This window comes from Tachypleus tridentatus, chromosome 10 (genome assembly GCF_004210375.1).
Source record: "Tachypleus tridentatus isolate NWPU-2018 chromosome 10, ASM421037v1, whole genome shotgun sequence".
Taxonomy (NCBI): domain Eukaryota; kingdom Metazoa; phylum Arthropoda; class Merostomata; order Xiphosura; family Limulidae; genus Tachypleus; species Tachypleus tridentatus.
Genome location: NC_134834.1, coordinates 14,265,715 through 14,285,007, shown reverse-complemented (window position 1 = coordinate 14,285,007; position 19,293 = coordinate 14,265,715). Strand labels below are relative to the sequence as shown.

The window sequence follows — 19,293 nt, the reverse complement described above, 5'->3', positions numbered from 1 at the left end:
AAGCTAATGCCATTTTACAACTTTGTGCAGTGGGATAAGCTAATGCCATTTTACAACTTTGTGCAGTGGGATAAGCTAATGCCATTTAGACAACTTTGTGCAGTGGGATAAGCTAATGCCATTTTACAACTTTGTGCAGTGGGATAAGCTAATGCCATTTTACAACTTTGTGCAGTGGGATAAGCTAATGCCATTTTACAACTTTGTGCAGTGGGATAAGCTAATGCCATTTTACAACTTTGTGCAGGATAAGCTAATGCCATTTTACAACTTTGTGCAGTAGGATAAGCTAATGCCATTTTACAACTTTGTGCAGTAATGCCATACAGCTAATGCCATTTTACAACTTTGTGCAGTGGGATAAGCTAATGCCATTTTACAACTTTGTGCAGTAGGATAAGCTAATGCCATTTTTACAACTTTGTGCAGTAGGATAAGCTAATGCCATTTAGACAACTTTGTGCAGTAGGATAAGCTAATGCCATTTTTACAACTTTGTGCAGTAGGATAAGCTAATGCCATTTTTAAGTTGCTGTACTTATCCTCACTTTACTTGTTGTATAAATTTAAAAGTTGTCAAAACCTTACATCTGCATCTTTTCCAAAATTGTTGTACTATCCCATATGGCCTGATGGCTAAGATTCTCAACTTGTAACATGTAGGTCAAGGAACAAAACACAACACACATATGTAGTCTTTCAGTCATGTGATGGTCAATCTCCCTATTCTCCAGTGAAAGGTATCCCAAAAGGTGACAGTGGATGCTGTCAGACAGTTGCCCTCCGTGGTAAGCAGTGACTCCATCTAATGAATACTTGTTTTCTGGAATTTTTTTTCCAGTTTTCTACTGTGTATATTCTCAAGGTTGAAAGTGCATCGTGCTGAAAGTAATACTTGAACCTGTTTGTTGTTGGTAGATACTTGAAGTACATTTTTGCACAAAAGTATGATGAACATTTTGTAATGAAATCAGTTGAAGACTCCAGTATTTTAAAATGCATAATAATTTATTGCATAAAATTTAAAAGTAATAATTTATTATGCATTTTAAAACGTTGGAATTTTCAGCCAAACATATGTAATATTTCTCACATCCCAAACTGTTATTTCTATGTAGAAAAATTGTTTTTTTTTTGTTATTTATTTGTTTACTAATTTTACTTTTTTCTCTCCACCCACAGTATTGAATTTGATAAAGATAATGAATTTTTTGCAATTGCTGGAGTCACTAAAAAAATTAAGGTAAGTTTTTATATTGATACAACATGTTAAGTTTCAAGTTTTTCTTGCTCATGACTGTTAGTCAGATATCTCCAAGTAATTTTATCCTTCATGTCATATTGAAATAATGTAAGTTTCTGAGACCTCCTGTTGGAGTGTGTTTATGGCATCTGTGACAAACAGTCCAGTACGTGGTATTTTTTAAGTTTGTTTTAGTGGTTGATATGTTACTGTACTCTACATTAACCTGTTCAGTGCTGTAGACGAGATAACTCGACCAAACGGATCGGTAACACAGTGCCACGGATGAGTTAATTCCTTCTCAATAATACCTAACTTCAACGCCAGATGTCAGCACCATACATGCATTTGACCTACTTGCAAATTGTTTCACTTTTGATTCAATGTTTTAAAAATTACTCAATTTTGCTGGAAAAAAAACTGGCATAGGAGCTATCGTAGCAACTGAATTACTTGTCAGTCAAGAGGTTAAAGAAGTTGCGAGCAAGAAATAATGTTAACTGTTTAAGTATCACCTGGTGGAGAGTTTAGGTATGATACATTTTTAATTAAACTAATTTCCAGAACAGCATCTTTCTAAAGTTACCATTTTCTTTAAATCGGTTACAGTCGAGGAGGATGTTTACTTTTTCATAGAAAAAAATTTTTTAATGTCTAAAATCCTTGTTACACCTTCTCCTAAGACTAACAATCTACAGTTTAGAACAGATGTGAAAACCTGATTCATATAGCTGTGCTATGATACAGACAAGTGTGTTGCTGTTCTTTGTCTAGCAGTATTTATGGCCAGCTCTAATGCTACATTCCTAAGGAAACCTATTCCCAAAGGATCTTTCCACAAGCCATTATTATATGTAAATTAATGTAATTATATTGCAAAACCTGACTGTTCTGACTCAAAGTTAATTTTTGTTTCTTTTGTTAATTCAAAGAAATTGTTTTCTTTCCCATTCAGTTAAAATACGGCATCATTTTTGCAAATGTAAAAATCTCTGAAGATTTAATAATCCATTAAATTTCATTAATTTATAGTAAATTTATTGATTTTTATCTCCCTTATCCTGTAACTTTTCACTTATTTAAACACAGTTTAAAATATTTGATTCTGTTTGAAGTTTAAATAAAATATTGAAAAAAGAACAAATACAGGAAGCAAGATCATTTTGAGTTCTATAATAAGGGTCGTACTGATGAATTGATTGTTGGCAAACATGGAGTTATGAACTGAGAGCTGTGGTTGTTCATGTACAAGTTGGTTACAAACTGAGGGCTGTGGTTAAATTGAGTGCTAAACCTGACAGTGAATAATTATACTCACTTAACATATTTTCCTTCAGTTCTCCAATGTTAACAAATTATAAGCCCAAACTACATTCTATAGTTCCAATACCCAGTTCAGTTTTAATGTTTACTTACAGTAATGTTAATTTTATACTATTTACAATTAATATGTTCTTTTAAAACATTGTTTGGATTATGTACTAGAAATACAGTTGAAACTGAATCTGATAAACACATTAATTACTTTTGTCTTTTTTTGTTTGATTTTATAATTTTTATTGCTCAGCTGTTCTTTTAACATATTAATTATGATGCAGGTCTTTGATTATGGCACTGCGATAATGGATACCATAGACATGCACTATCCAGTGAACGAGATGGTGTGTAATTCAAAAATCAGGTTAGTTCAGTTGTGGATATGTAATTTAAAAATCGGACCAGTTCCGTTATGGATGTGTAATTTAAAAATCGGGTCAGTTCCGTTGTGGATGTGTAATTTAAAAATCGGGTCAGTTCCGTTGTGGATGTGTAATTAAAAAATCGGGTCAGTTCCGTTGTGGATGTGTAATTTAAAAATTGGGCCAGTTCCGTTGTGGATGTGTAATTTAAAAATCGGGCCAGTTCCGTTGTGGATGTGTAATTTAAAAATCGGGCCAGTTCCGTTGTGGATGTGTAATTTAAAAATCGGGCCAGTTCCGTTGTGGATGTGTAATTTAAAAATTGGGCCAGTTCCGTTGTGGATGTGTAATTTAAAAATCGGGCCAGTTCCGTTGTGGATGTGCAATTCAAAAATCGGGCCAGTTCCGTTGTGGATGTGTAATTTAAAAATTGGGCCAGTTCCGTTGTGGATGTGTAATTTAAAAATCGGGCCAGTTCCGTTGTGGATGTGCAATTCAAAAATCGGGCCAGTTCCGCTGTGGATTGAATGTAGATGATTTTATGATTCTTAAATTGTTCGTTTCTTCCTGTACACAAACATGATTTAAAAACATGTATGAGCTTTAAACAGTCAATTTAAAATTTTGGTAATAAATATAACCTTTTGAACAAAAAATTAAAAACAGGCTTAATATGAAAGAAATGTTTAGGATTTATATCATTTGTTTCATTGGTTTACATAATTTTTACTACAATACAGAAAGATACTACAGAGATCCCTGCATATAGTAATTACAAAGTATTATACTTTTCTGTGTAATTTTAATGATTTTATGATTAATTCATTTTTAACCACATGTATTTAAACCATTCTTTTTAGTGGTATTCCAATTTGATCCGAGTTTTTTTTTTGTCAGATAGTTAGCACTAGATCAAACAATATATTTGATTGTTATTTTGCACAAAATAGATGTCACGGTAAAAATTAACATCACAAGTGACATGATATTCAGTAATGACTCACGGCAGTCTCGAAGTTTAAGATGTTAATAGTTTATATGTTAAAATATATAAAGTTTGTTTTCCTAAACTGGTCACTTTATTTATTAACTAGAATAATTTATTGAGTGAAATATTTTTACTTGTGTGCTTTAACAATTTGGGTAGAGAAACGTACACTATCTCGCATGTGCACTAACAAACATGCTTTAACTGAACTATATAACAAGGACTAGATCCATGCTTTGGCAAATACTAAACTTCTCTAGTGGGTAAATAATCCAGAAAAAAGTGATGTTTTTATCAAACTGATAGAAAACTTATGTTGGGGTTTACGTGTAGAAGCTATTATGTAGTGTGTATACAGAAATAGACCTGTTTCTTTGAGTACTGAGTGCAGTGTTTTCAGTGAGTAATAAGAAAACTTGTATGTTCAAGCTGTATCAGCTGGAGTTCGTATCACAAAGGGATGTTAGCAAGCAGTGATTATGAGGGAACTGTCACCATCTGGGACGCTTTCACCGGTCAGAAGATACGGAACTTTCAGGTATGGTCACATCGTGAAATGTTGATATAGAATCTAACATCAAGGTTTGTAGGCCTGATTTACACTTTATATTTTGGTACCATTATTTTATGTGAAGGACACATCTTAATAATATTATTCAAGTGTTAAAGTTTGTATTTTTCTGACAATAATTGTTTCTTATAAACAGTTGCACTGATAGGTAGGTAAACTATTATTATAAAGAAAATTTTGTTTTAATTGGGTTTAAAGATAAATTAACCATGATGATAGAGTAGTAGGATGTGACTTAGTCAATTAAACAAATAAATATACAATCATAACTCTTAACTATTGGGTTATAATGGACTGTGTATTAGTGTGGTGAATTGGTTTTTATGTGGGTATAATCCAAAACAAGTCTTGAAATTAGTTTCCACGACTGAGAAACAAATAATGCCAGTATTTATTAATTTCTATTTTTAAGCACACTTCTTTAAAACATTATTGTAATTAATTCATAGTGTTGTTTTAAGGCATGGGTTAGCCCTGTAATAGAACTCTGGATTTTAGGGCTGTTAAACTGGATTTAAAACCTGTGTATCTCAAAATCTTCCCTGCACTTTAAGTGTTGGTGCATTATAAGGGTGACAGTCAATCTTTTAAAGTAATTAATGGGGTGTTACTGACTAGCTGCCTTCCCTCTGTTCAGTAGCTCAAAAACAGAGATAGCTTTACTACACAAAACACAGTATTTTTGTTCAAGTGCTTGTGTATATAGTAAAATATGAAGAACACAGTGTGTGTACGTTTGTCAGAAAAATTATCCAAAGACCTGGGGAAGTCATTTTGGTGTTTGTGTCATATAGTGGTATAGTTTTATATTAGTCAGTCAATTTTTTTTGCTATTTTGTGATAGTTTTTTAATTCATTGTTTTAATAACCAGTACAGTCCCAGTTGTGTTATAAACAAAAATGCAACAACAACTCGTTGTCTTACACGTTGTTTTTCCTCCTTACTTGGACAGTTGTCTGAAATATATTTTAAGAGAAATATGGTCACTTTGTTGTATACATAAACATGCATATCTTAACATGATATCTAAAGAAACTTTGTATCAACTGATCTCAAACTTTTGTCATTTTACATGTGCATCTAGGAACACGAGAAACGTTGCTGGAGTGTTGATTTCAACCGTGTTGACACCAAACTAGTTGCATCGGGATCTGATGATTCTAAAGGTATGTACTACATCCTGTGTTTATAAGTATTGATATAATGTTACAACATGGTGGTTATTCAGGTTATCTTTATAACTTTTTAGAAGCTGAAATCGGACAGCATAGTTTGCCATATTTTTAAAAGGCTCGCTATCTTTACTTTGATTTATTATATGAAGGAAAACTAACTTGGAGCTGATAGACTGGTATTACTGTATTCAAAAGTTTGGTTATTACAGTGTGACACACAGTTACTCCCTTCTTGACATTTTTAGATGTCCACCTGTACCTCTTGAACTTTTTATATTCAGTTTATTTTGTTGTGTTCTTTGGAATAAAAATCAGATATGATGTTTTAATGTTACTGCATGTGTTACTGAACTTTTACAACAATTAAATGATGTTGTGTTCTTGGACCTTATTGGCTTTTCTATTCCATTAAAATGATATGTCAACTAGTGTTATAGAACTGCCTTTTATCCATTATAAGAGTGCTTTTGGAAATCAATTTTTTAATGACCAGTATAAGTTGGTTATGACCAGTGTCTCAAGTACGTGTAACTGTTAAGTTTTTTTGTTTTGATTTTTTAAAAGAAGACAAGTGTGCCATACTGTGACAGTGCAGTTTGCACCAATAATGTTGCAAAGAAAACAACATGCATTCCATTTTGAGGCCGTGTATGCATTATACAAGTAGCAATTGAATCCCACTTTTTGAACAGAGCACCCAAAAGTTGGTGGTGTTGATTTGTTATCTTTAATTTATAACAAGAGTTGGTGGTGTTGATTTGTTATCTTTTAATTTATAACAAGAGTTGGTGGTGTTGATTTGTTATCTTTTAATTTATAACAAGAGTTGGTGGTGTTGATTTGTTATCTTTTAATTTATAACAAGAGTTGGTGGTGTTGATTTGTTATCTTTTAATTTATAACAAGAGTTGGTGGTGTTGATTTGTTATCTTTAATTTATAACAAGAGTTGGTGGTGTTGATTTGTTATCTTTTAATTTATAACAAGAGTTGGTGGTGTTGATTTGTTATCTTTTAATTTATAACAAGAGTTGGTGGTGTTGATTTGTTATCTTTTAATTTATAACAAGAGTTGGTGGTGTTGATTTGTTATCTTTTAATTTATAACAAGAGTTGGTGGTGTTGATTGGTTATCTTTTAATTTATAACAAGAGTTGGCGGTGTTGATTGGTTATCTTTTAATTTATAACAAGAGTTGGCGGTGTTGATTGGTTATCTTTTAATTTATAACAAGAGTTGGCGGTGTTGATTGGTTATCTTTTAATTTATAACAAGAGTTGGCGGTGTTGATTGGTTATCTTTTAATTTATAACAAGAGTTGGCGGTGTTGATTGGTTATCTTTTAATTTATAACAAGAGTTGGCGGTGTTGATTGGTTATCTTTTAATTTATAACAAGAGTCGGTGGTGTTGATTGGTTATCTTTTAATTTATAAAATTAGGGACAGTTGATGCTATTAACCTTTGAGAAGTTTTGCACAAAATTCATCATGTACCAACGACTATTTTTTTTTTTTTTGAAAGAGAAAATTCTTTGATTAAAAAATGTTTTAAATGCAAAAGAAATGCCAAGTACTTTTGTTGTGCAAATGTTTCTGTGAAGACTTGTACTGGAAAAGGTCCAATCTCTAAAAAAAAAAAAAACCTGTTTATCGTTCCGTAGTTAAGCTTTGGTCAACTGGAATGGATCATTCTGTAACATCACTGGAGACAAAGGCCAACGTGTGTTGTGTCAAGTTTAACCCTGAAAGCAGATACCATCTGGCATTTGGCTCGGCTGGTTAGTAAGAATTACACTGGCTAACATTTCTTATCTATATTTTATACAATGGAAGCTCTTCAATGAGACCAATCACAACATATTAAAACAGATTTTTGACCAATCACAACATATTCACATAATTTTTGACCAGTCATAAGTTTCAGTAATGTAGTATATTCATAATTGTTTTATAAGCAGTGCAGGTTAGGTGTTTACAATAAAATAATAATAAAACTTCACTATTTTAGAGAAACAACCAGCGATTGAAAAAATATATGTAAATGATATAAAATGTGTGATTTTTGTATAGAGATGTCAACTTATTTTATTCTAATTAATTTCAAAATATTTGGTCTTATTAAAGATTTTCCACTGCATTTCGAGTTATAGAAGTTTTATTTTCTTTAATGATTACAGTATGGACATTTTATTTTATTTATTTATATCTTTAAAATGATATGCAGTCCAAAAATCAAATGTAGTAATTCATGTCTTCACTCTTTGTTCAGTGCTTGCATGTTTGTGTCATGTGACATGTTTTTAGCCAATCATAATTCCCAGTTTGTTTTTATTCTCTCTGTTCTGCTTGCTTATGGGTAATAGAAGAGGACATTGACAGCTCCAGACTTGGTACTTGTCTATTACTGTCACCTTAATTTTATCTCTACTAAAGTGTTAACAATCAGAATTTATCCGTAAACCTCCTTCGTAGACTTTAAAAACTTCTCGTAATCTTAGCCTGTTGTTCGTTAAATTTCTTTACGTTCAAACTGGAAACTCGCAAAATTATTTTTCTCCTGATCTCCGAAAAACTAAAATTTTAAATGTTTTTCTTTTCATTATGATTTAGATCTTTAATTACTTGTGTTGGTTACATAAAATATTTTGATAAATCTGATGCAGTATTCTTTCCCAGTCTTTCTATTATCAATACCATAAACATGTTTTCTAGGTTAATCTATCCCAAACTGTTTAAAAAAAAAAAAAAGTGAACACTTATTTTTATCAATAAATGGTTTTGAAATATATGTTAAAAGTAATGAAAACAAATCTAAGAGAATTTCGTTTGTGTTTAATTTATAGAACATAAAATGTGGTTTGACTATTTTTACACTTGTCAGAAATCTTTCAAGTCATTAAAAATATATTTTTGTCACAGTGAATGATTTTATAAGTCAGATATTTAATTAATGTACCAGTTTTAGTGTATGTAGAAATAATTTTTCGGGGGAGGGAGAAGGGGCTCACCCCCTTTATGTTTTATATCTGGACTTGGTTGAAAGATTTGGAAATGTGACTTTAAATCTGTGATGGTGAAAGTGTTGTCAAAAGAAATCTCGCATAATTTGATATTTTGTATTTCATTTAAAGTATGTATAATGAATTACAAAATATCAAATTATGTGAGAGTTCTTTTGTCAACATTTAAAGTATGTATAACAATAATAACTTCTATTATTATATATATATAAAAACGGCTCGTTTGGGTTGAGAAAATATTTTACGTAGAGGAGCGAACAACGTTTCGAACTTCTTCGGTCATCGACAGGTTAATGAAGGTCAAAACGTTGTTCGCTCCTCTACGTAAAATATTTTCTCGACCCAAACGAGCCGTTTTTACATATATATTTCTCTACAAGTGGGTTTTCTCGACATCACTGATTATTGGTTCACTATTATTAATTGTTAATAGGAAATTAACTTCATTATAAAAGAATGAGTGTACTATGAAATAAGGATTAAAAACACTTTAGATACCTTTGTTAGTCCTAGTTTGGATGTTTATTTTATATGTATATAACATTATTCATATACATGTTATATTTGTATCATTTTCTCACAAGAAAAGTTAGATTCTTCTATTATGTAACTTTCTATACTAATCAAAGTAAAGAGAAAATGTTAGTCATATTAAATCTAGGTACTTTGTCGCCTATTTAAGACATGTTTCGTTTCAGATCACAGCGTGCATTATTACGACCTTAGAAACATTAAACAACCCTTGGGAACGTTCCGTGGACATAAAAAAGCTGTTTCGTATGTGAAGTTTCTGAATACCGAAGAAATTGTATCGGCGTAAGTGGTTTAGATTTTTGGAAGTGTCGTTTAAATTGTAATATTACATCCCCACAGTGCTGTGTTATTAATGAGGGCCAACAATTTTAAAGTTAATTACTTTAGATAAAGCTGTGGTGATTGGATGTTGGTCTCTGTCATGGTTATCAACCTTTACACCCAAGTCTGATTACTAATTTTTATCCTATTTTTTTTCAGCTGTTAATCAATCAGCTGCCATGTTTAGATACGTCATACGAACTATTTTCATAGTGGCAGAGGCTGAGATATAATATCCTACATCTTCACAGAAAGGCTGCTATGGGTTGCTTGCAGTTAAGCACAAAGCTACACAATGGGCTATCTGTTGTCTGCCCATCACAGGTATTGAAACCAGGTTTTTAGTGGTTTGTGTCTGTAGACGTACTGCTGTGCCACAGGCTGCTATGGTATCCACTTGTTTAGGATCTTGCACCTTTTAGGGGGTGTATCTAATGTTGTTTACTTCTATACTAGGTTGGCTGCTTTATGTTATCAGTTAGGTGAATGCAAGAAGTGTCTTTCTATCTTTTCTCGTAAGCGGTTCTGAACCCATTATTCTAGCATTATTCATGTTGTAAGGTGGTTGTCTTCTCTGTCATAAATGTTATAAAAAGTGTTGTGTTTCATAATTCTAACTTTAGTCTTTCTGTTCCTGGTTAAGTGTCCACTTGTTGTTGGTATTCATGTTAGAAGTGGTTTGTGTTAAAATACAAGGTTTTGAGTTATACGCTGGTCTGGTGTAGTCATTAACTCTTTCACTACAAGCTTGGTCAAATCAGATGACTTCATAACCCCAGGTTGACCTCCGTAGTTTCCATACTATTACTTGTATGTTTTGTGTATCTTTGACACATGTTGCAAGCTTCGAGCAGTCATTGAGAGTGATATTTAGAGGTAACAATCACAATTTTTAATGTGGTATTCTCACCAAAGATTTCTCCACTAATACATGGATTCAAAGTGTTGCCTGCTCCAACTGCAAAGTGAGTTTCATGTTAAGATTAAAAATACTTTTCTTTGTTTGAAAAATATCCTAAAATTTAATTTTAGCATAGAATGTCGTTTAATCTATCCTATAGTTCTACAGATAGCCAGTTGAAATTTGAACCTGAATGTTGTTTGATCTATCCTATAGTTCTACAGATAGCCAGTTGAAATTTGAACCTGAATGTTGTTTGATCTATCCTATAGTTCTACAGACAGCCAGTTTAAATTTGAACCTGAATGTTGTTTGATCTATCCTATAGTTCTACAGACAGCCAGTTTAAATTTGAACCTGAATGTTGTTTGCTTCCATCCTATAGTTCTACAGACAGCCAGTTTAAATTTGAACCTGAATGTTGTTTGCTTCCATCCTATAGTTCTACAGACAGCCAGTTTAAATTTGAACCTGAATGTTGTTTGCTTCTATCTTATAGTTCTACAGACAGCCAGTTTAAATTTGAACCTGAATGTTGTTTGCTTCTATCCTATAGTTCTACAGACAGCCAGTTTAAATTTGAACCTGAATGTTGTTTGCTTCTATCCTATAGTTCTACAGACAGCCAGTTTAAATTTGAACCTGAATGTTGTTTGCTTCCATCCTATAGTTCTACAGACAGCCAGTTTAAATTTGAACCTGAATGTTGTTTGCTTCCATCCTATAGTTCTACAGACAGCCAGTTTAAATTTGAACCTGAATGTTGTTTGCTTCTATCTTATAGTTCTACAGACAGCCAGTTTAAATTTGAACCTGAATGTTGTTTGCTTCTATCTTATAGTTCTACAGACAGCCAGTTTAAATTTGAACCTGAATGTTGTTTGCTTCTATCCTATAGTTCTACAGACAGCCAGTTTAAATTTGAACCTGAATGTTGTTTGCTTCTATCCTATAGTTCTACAGACAGCCAGTTTAAATTTGAACCTGAATGTTGTTTGCTTCTATCCTATAGTTCTATAGACAGCCAGTTTAAATTTGAACCTGAATGTTGTTTGCTTCTATCCTATAGTTCTACAGACAGCCAGTTTAAATTTGAACCTGAATGTTGTTTGCTTCTATCCTATAGTTCTACAGATAGCCAGTTTAAATTTGAACCTGAATGTTGTTTGCTTCTATCCCATAGTTCTACAGACAGCCAGTTTAAATTTGAACCTGAATGTTGTTTGATCTATCCTATAGTTCTACAGATAGCCAGTTGAAATGTGAACTTGAATGTTGTTTATTCTATAGTTCTACAGATAGCCAGTTGAAATTATGGAACATCAACAAACCCCACTGTTTGCGTTCTTTCAAGGGTCACATAAACGAGAAGAATTTTGTTGGTTTAGCCACTGACGGTGACTATGTTGCTTGTGGTGAGTTCTAGATCTGTTTAACACACCACATCCCTACATTTCTAGGATGTGACGTAACTCTTGTCGAATTTCATTTCAAAAATACAACTAGTTGACGAAATTATTTAACTTCACAGGAAGTTTTCTAAATGCATGTAATTCCAGGAAAATAAACTTTGTAATATCGTTTCTTTCTTTTTACTAAAAATTTATTATTTATTCTAATTATTTCATTGAGACTGAATAATTCACATGCAAGGTGATATTCATTTTAAGGATAAAATTGTTTTATCACATTACAGTTCATGAATTTCATTTGTATAAACCTCTAAGACCTTCTGAATTACTATCATGTTATTTTCTCTACCACATTATTAACTGTAGGCTATTATCATTAATGTACAGTTTATACAGGGAATAGAAATATGTACATTTTAAACTATCCATCAAAGAATCGTAAAATTTCTGCTATGGGTAATATTTCTAATGTGTTGTCGTTTTTAATATTTTATATTCATTTATTATTCATCTTAACACGCATCAATGAGTATTTTAGAGTTGAATTTTAAGTTATATTAAAAGTTTATTAAATCTTTCAAATATGCACCTTAAAACCTAAATACAATGTAACAGTATCTAACTAGCAATAAAACCGTAATGTGTACAGTGTGTTAGTTGAAAATTTGAAATTTGGTCCATTTTATGGTTTTACTTTCCAGGTATATTCCACAACAGAAACTTACATTGTAATTTATTAATGATATGATACTTCACCTTGACATGTTTTTTTGTATGTTATTGGTTTATTTCAGTGTTATTACACCCCCTTTTTCGTTTTTTGTCAGGGGGGGCTGTATAATTGTATCAAATGGGAAAAATTATATAATTTTACATACTTAAAAATGGCTGGTATGGGTAGAGAAAGCTCTTTGTAGAGGAGCGAACAACATTTCGACCTTTTTTGGTCATAGTGAACCTGGTGATAACCGAAGAACGTTGAAACATTGTTCGCTCCTCTACTAGTCTTTCCTCTACCCGTACCAGCCATTTTTATATAATTTTCTCTGCAAGTGGGTTTTCTTGTCATCACAGATACTTATAGAACTTTCTTTTAAGACATTTTGTTATTTTGAGATAAAATGTCAAACCAAGTTCTCTAAAATATGCAGTACAAACTGGAGGAATTATAATTGTTATGTCAGATAGATAACTTTATTTTCAATTATAGGATTCACTAAAGAGGTAAAGATTATTACAGAAAGTCTTTTTAACAGGAAGTGAAAACAATTCCTTGTACATATACTACAAAGGCATGTCCAAGCAAGTGTTAACTTTCAAGTTTGACACCGTGCGAAATGTGCTGGTAAGTTTGGATTTATTCATCGTGGTGTGTATTACACCCTATCACACCCTATATGTAGTTGAATGGGATGGCCGTGGACCTGGGAAAGGTTGGGAAATTAAGGGGTTGTAAAAAAAAAAGGAACGTTTTGTGATTACCCCAAAGCTACTCCCCTCCATTTTTATCATAACATGCACGTGTGAACGTAGACACTGTTGTTTAACTGTCAGTTATTTGTGTATTATAACTTAACCATGACTAGTAACTCTCTAATTCATTACATTTTGATGTCTATTAACTTTTATGTAATAAAAAAAAAATTCAATGTCTTAATATCTCCCATCATTGCTAAGTCTCTGTTTTGAAGGTGTATTTCTGTAGCGTCATAATCTGAAGCTTTTGTTTTACCCTTTGCAACCAGATTAAATAATGATTAGGATACTGAGCAAACTTCCACATTTATGTGTATTGAATGATCAAGTGTGTAAGTCTGGAAAAACTTTTTATTTTGAAAATTGGGGGTGTGTGAAAAGAATTAAACCATCTGATTGCTACTTTACATTGTTTGTTATTTTATTTAATTTCACGTAAAGCTACACGAGGGCTATCTGCACTAGCAGTCCCTAATTTAGCAGTATAAGACTAGAGGGCTACTCTTGGGCTACTTTTTTATCAACTAATAGTGGAATTGACTGTCACATTATAATGCCTTCACAGCTGAAAGGGCGAGCATGTTTGATGCGACAGGGATTCAAACCCTGGACTCTCAGATTACGAGTCGAACTCTTTAACCCACCTGGCCATGCCAGGTCTATGCTATGTTGTATAACAATATTTTGAAATAAGTTTTAAGACTCAGCTTTTAAATACAGAATGAATCCCATTAATTTCTGCACAAGCAAGATAAACACCTTTCCTGTGTCTAGCATAGTTCAACATTGGTAGTTTAATAGAGAACCAAAGTACAATTTATTCCTAAACATACAACATATTACATTATCTTTTGAATAATGTAATGAATTAGCACATCTCAGTCATGAAACAAAGTGACTTTCTAAGTTGTATGATTTTGTCAAAACCAGCTGAACCTTTCTGTTCTACTCCTCTGTTTGTTTGAAGGCTGGCACGGCCTGGAGGTCAAGGCACTTGACTCTTGATCTCTGGATTTTCAGTTCAAATACCACCACCAAACATGCTCACTCTATCAGCTGTTATAAATGTATGGTCAATCCTATATTTAATTAGAATAACTTGAGTTTGCAGTAGGTATTATTCATGAAATCCTTCCAAGCAGTCGGTCACTTCGACATTAGAAACAGCTAGTGCAAATAACTCGTGTAAAATTCCATAGAGAAAAAACAAACTACTTGAATAAATTCGTGTGTATTCTCGAACATTTTTCTGGAATTCTCTGTATCTTCCATTCAGTTTTGAGCAAACTCATGCTACCTTGTAGCTACAAATAAAAATAAAATTGATAATTTTAAGTTGACTGGTAATATAGAAGATTTAGAACATTATTGGAGATTGAGAAAGTTGGTGAACCAGGAAATTGGGACATTGAAAAAGATGCATGACAAAATGACTGAAGAGTTAAACACTAACAGTTTGGATTTTTTTAAAAGTGAATTAAGGTTTCATATAATGTTATGATGGGGTATGACTCTTGTGGGATGATGAAGGAAGGCTTGTATCTGATAGGTTGTTAAATTCTTTTTCTTCAGTTTTTACAAATGAAGACTTAAGTACTATTTCTCATCTTGAGTAATTGATTAATGAAAACAAAGTTGAAGATAATTCAATAAATTTTGAGCTTTGGAAAATAAAATTGGCAAGTGTTTTTTAAAGAATAAAGCTTCTGTCAGATAATGTTTCCTCAAGGGATTTAAGGAAAGTCAAAGACTTTATGTGAGCCACTTGCCACAATTTTTGGGAAGTCCTTGAACTGTGGCAGGTACCAACAGATTGGAAATTAGCTAATGTTGTTTCTGTCTTTAAGGGAGGTAATAGAAATTGTCCCAATAATTATAGCCCTATTGTTTTTGAGTTTTGGAAAGTCTAATAATAATAAAAAAAAACTTTGCAAAGTTATTTAACAAAGTTTAGAATTTTATTGGATAGTTAGTATTGGTTTCCCTGAAGACAAATCTTGATGTACGAGTCTTTTGGCATTCTTTGAAAATGGTACTGGATTTTCAGAAAGCAAGTGACAAGATTTGTAAAGAAACGCATCTCTATAAGTGTGGAGGATGAGGTAACTAATTGGATAGAAGAGTGGCTTGAGGGGGGAGCAGAGGGCTCTTATAAGTAGAGTTCAGTCAAACTGGATTAATGTTTTTGATTTTACAGTAATGACATAGATCAAGGAGTGGCCAACAAATTCTGTAAATGTACTGATGATATTAAGGTCTTGGGTGTTGATGGCTGTGAAGAGGATGTTACTGATTTACAAAAGGATTTAGATCATTTAGTGAGTTGGACAGATAAATGGTGGATGGATTTTAATTATAATAAATACAAGATACTGCATGTGGGTTATTACTAAATTATGTTTTGGATATGGATAACCTTAATGTCCCAAAATAAAAGGACCTTGGTGTATTAGTTGATCAGTCTTTTAAGCCATCCAAGTAGTGTGCTCTTGTCAGTGGTATGGCAAATAGTATTTTAGGTTGTATCTACAGAAATATTGAATACAATTTTAAAGAGGTTATTTAACTGGTTAGGCCACATTTAGAATATTGTTCAGTCTTGGGTTCCTTACCTTAAAGACATTGAATTCTTCAAAGGGTTACTAAAATGTTTGCCATATAAAGAGAGGATGAAATCTTCATATTGTTTTCTCTTAAAAAGAAAGAGTTGGAATCTGATTGAAATGTCTAAGATTGTAAAAGGAATTAATACTGTTGATGAATCAACACAAGTATAGATGTAGGTCAGGTAGAAGCTGTCTTCAGCTGAGACAGTTTTTTATATTTTAAATAAGAGTGGTTGGTTTATGGAATGGATTACCTTCAGATATTGTGGAGACAGTGAATTTGACTGAGTTAAAAACAAAGCTTGATAGGTTTATGAGTGATAAGGCTTTAATAGTTTTTAACAGTTTTAGTTTGGGTTAAAGGATGGGAAAGCCAACATGGACCAGTAGGTCCCTGAACATTATTTTGATTGGTTAACAGATCTCATATCACGTTTTAAAATATACCATTTTAGATCACTGATTTACACACTTTTCTGAGTTCAAAATGCCTCGTGGACTATTTTTATTTGTAAGAGAAGTATAATAAAAATATTTTAACCAAAAATTGTGTTTCTTCAGAAGCTTCAGCCTTTTAGGTTTACCAACTCTTAAACCAGTTGTGATTCTTGTAGTTGTATTAATGCTAAATGTGTGTCCTTTCCAATTCTTAAAGTAATTAGGGTAACTTGTATATTTGTGTGATAATATCTGTCAGTTTAAAGTATTGCTTGTGGGGATTATACAGGGTGTTTGGAAAGTCACTTTGCACTTGTATGTGATTACAAAACTGCACAGTGACTTTCCGAACACCATGTATTTTTATATGGTGTCAACTTTTTAGGTTTTCTTTTTTCTCCATCAAATTAATGTTAAGTGTTGAAAAATTTACTGGAATGAATCAGAATAGTTTATATTTTTATTATTTTAACTAAATAATACACTTTGTGTTAAACCTTCCATTACTGAGTTTAAAGAAAGATAATATTTTATTTATACCATGTCTTGGTAATTTTTGTGCCTAAATTATCTTTAAACAAAGATTAAATAATGTGTGTCTAGAACTGAATAGTTAGAAGAATATTCTGAATAATCCTCAGTCATTAATCCAATTAAACTATAACGATTGAACAGTTAGAAGAATATTCTGATTAATCCTCAGTCATTAATCCAATTAAACTCCCACATAGGACTTGGACAGATTGAATAATATAAAAATAAGTGTACAAAATAATTTGACAAGTTGATCATTGTTATGAGTTGTGACAATTTGCATAAACTAAACAATTGTGAAAAATTGTAATTTTAATATTTTGATTACATGAATAGTAATAATCTAAAGCAGTAATAATTGTAAACTAACTGTATGCTTTTATCCAACACTAACTGATGCTCATAGATAATTTGTAAATTGAATTAACTGTCCAGCTCAACTTATGGAAAGAAAGTTACTTTGTGAAGACGGACAAACTGGCGTTTGACAGGGAGAACGTTACTTTGTGAAGACAGACAAACTGGCGTTTGACAGCGAGAACGTTACTTTGTGAAGACGGACAAACTGGCGTTTGGCATTGAGAACGTTACTTTGTGAAGACGGACAAACTGGCGTTTGACAGTGAGAACGTTACTTTGTGAAGACGGACAAACTGGCGTTTGACAGTGAGAACGTTACTTTGTGAAGACGGACAAACTGGCGTTTGACAGTGAGAACGTTACTTTGTGAAGACGGACAAACTGGCGTTTGACAGTGAGAACGTTACTTTGTGAAGACGGACAAACTGGAGTTTGACAGTGAGAACGTTACTTTGTGAAGACTGACAAACTGGAGTTTGACAGTGAGAACGTTACTTTGTGAAGACGGACAAACTGGCGTTTGACAGGGAGACCGTTACTTTGTGAAGACGGACAAACTGGCGTTTGACAGGGAGACCGTTACTTTGTGAAGACGGACAAACTGGCGTTTGACAGGGAGACCGTTACTTTGTGAAGACGGACAAACTGGCGTTTGACAGGAGACCGTTACTTTGTGAAGACGGACAAACTGGGTTTGACAGCGAGAACGTTACTTTGTGAAGACGGACAAACTGGAGTTTGACAGCGAGAACGTTACTTTGTGAAGACGGACAAACTGGAGTTTGACAGCGAGAACGTTACTTTGTGAAGACGGACAAACTGGCGTTTGACAGCGAGAACGTTACTTTGTGAAGACGGACAAACTGGCGTTTGACAGCGAGAACGTTACTTGTGAAGACGGACAAACTGGCGTTTGACAGCGAGAACGTTACTTTGTGAAGACGGACAAACTGGCGTTTGACAGGAGAACGTTACTTTGTGAAGACGGACAAACTGGCGTTTGACAGCGAGAACGTTACTTTGTGAAGACGGACAAACTGGCGTTTGACAGCGAGAACGTTACTTTGTGAAGACGGACAAACTGGCGTTTGACATTGAGAACGTTACTTTGTGAAGACGGACAAACTGGCGTTTGACAGGGAGAACGTTACTTTGTGAAGACGGACAAACTGGCGTTTGACAGGGAGAACGTTACTTTGTGAAGACGGACAAACTGGCGTTTGACAGGAGAACGTTACTTTGTGAAGACGGACAAACTGGCGTTTGACAGGGAGAACGTTACTTTGTGAAGACGGACAAACTGGCGTTTGACAGGGAGAACGTTACTTTGTGAAGACGGACAAACTGGCGTTTGACAGCGAGAACGTTACTTTGTGAAGAGGAACAAACTGGCGTTTGACAGCGAGAACGTTACTTTGTGAAGACGGACAAACTGGCGTTTGACATTGAGAACGTTACTTTGTGAAGACGGACAAACTGGCGTTTGACATTGAGAACGTTACTTTGTGAAGACGGACAAACTGGCGTTTGACATTGAGAACGTTACTTTGTGAAGACGGACAAACTGGCGTTTGACATTGAGAACGTTACTTTGTGAAGACGGACAAACTGGCGTTTGACAGGGAGAACGTTACTTTGTGAAGACGGACAAACTGGCGTTTGACAGGGAGAACGTTACTTTGTGAAGACGGACAAACTGGCGTTTGACAGTGAGAACGTTACTTTGTGAAGACGGACAAACTGGCGTTTGACAGTGAGACCGTTACTTTGTGAAGACGGACAAACTGGCGTTTGACAGTGAGAACGTTACTTTGTGAAGACGGACAAACTGGCGTTTGACAGTGAGAACGTTACTTTGTGAAGACGGACAAACTGGCGTTTGACAGTGAGAACGTTACTTTGTGAAGACGGACAAACTGGCGTTTGACAGGAGAACGTTACTTTGTGAAGACGGACAAACTGGCGTTTGACATTGAGAACGTTACTTTGTGAAGACGGACAAACTGGCGTTTGACATTGAGAACGTTACTTTGT

At 33.5% G+C, this 19,293-nt stretch overlaps 1 protein-coding gene across 6 annotated transcripts in view; it reads left to right on the top strand.

The window, feature by feature from the left end:
* The window catches only part of LOC143228763 (E3 ubiquitin-protein ligase COP1-like), a 41,430-nt gene that overhangs the window by 17,118 nt on the left and 5,019 nt on the right, over positions 1-19,293 (top strand). For 2 of the 6 annotated variants that reach the window (XM_076460084.1, XM_076460083.1), the window contains exons 13-20: positions 1,183-1,243; positions 2,842-2,924; positions 4,340-4,448; positions 5,567-5,648; positions 7,319-7,435; positions 9,376-9,493; positions 11,724-11,848; positions 13,102-13,190. In XM_076460084.1, coding sequence (XP_076316199.1) covers positions 1,183-1,243; positions 2,842-2,924; positions 4,340-4,448; positions 5,567-5,648; positions 7,319-7,435; positions 9,376-9,493; positions 11,724-11,848; positions 13,102-13,190 — 784 coding nt within the window. Of the gene's footprint in view, positions 1-1,182; positions 1,244-2,841; positions 2,925-4,339; positions 4,449-5,566; positions 5,649-7,318; positions 7,436-9,375; positions 9,494-10,593; positions 10,685-11,723; positions 11,849-13,055; positions 13,191-19,293 lie in introns of those variants that run through there. The other 4 variants (XM_076460085.1, XM_076460086.1, XR_013015451.1 and 1 more) reach the window with 4 other exon arrangements.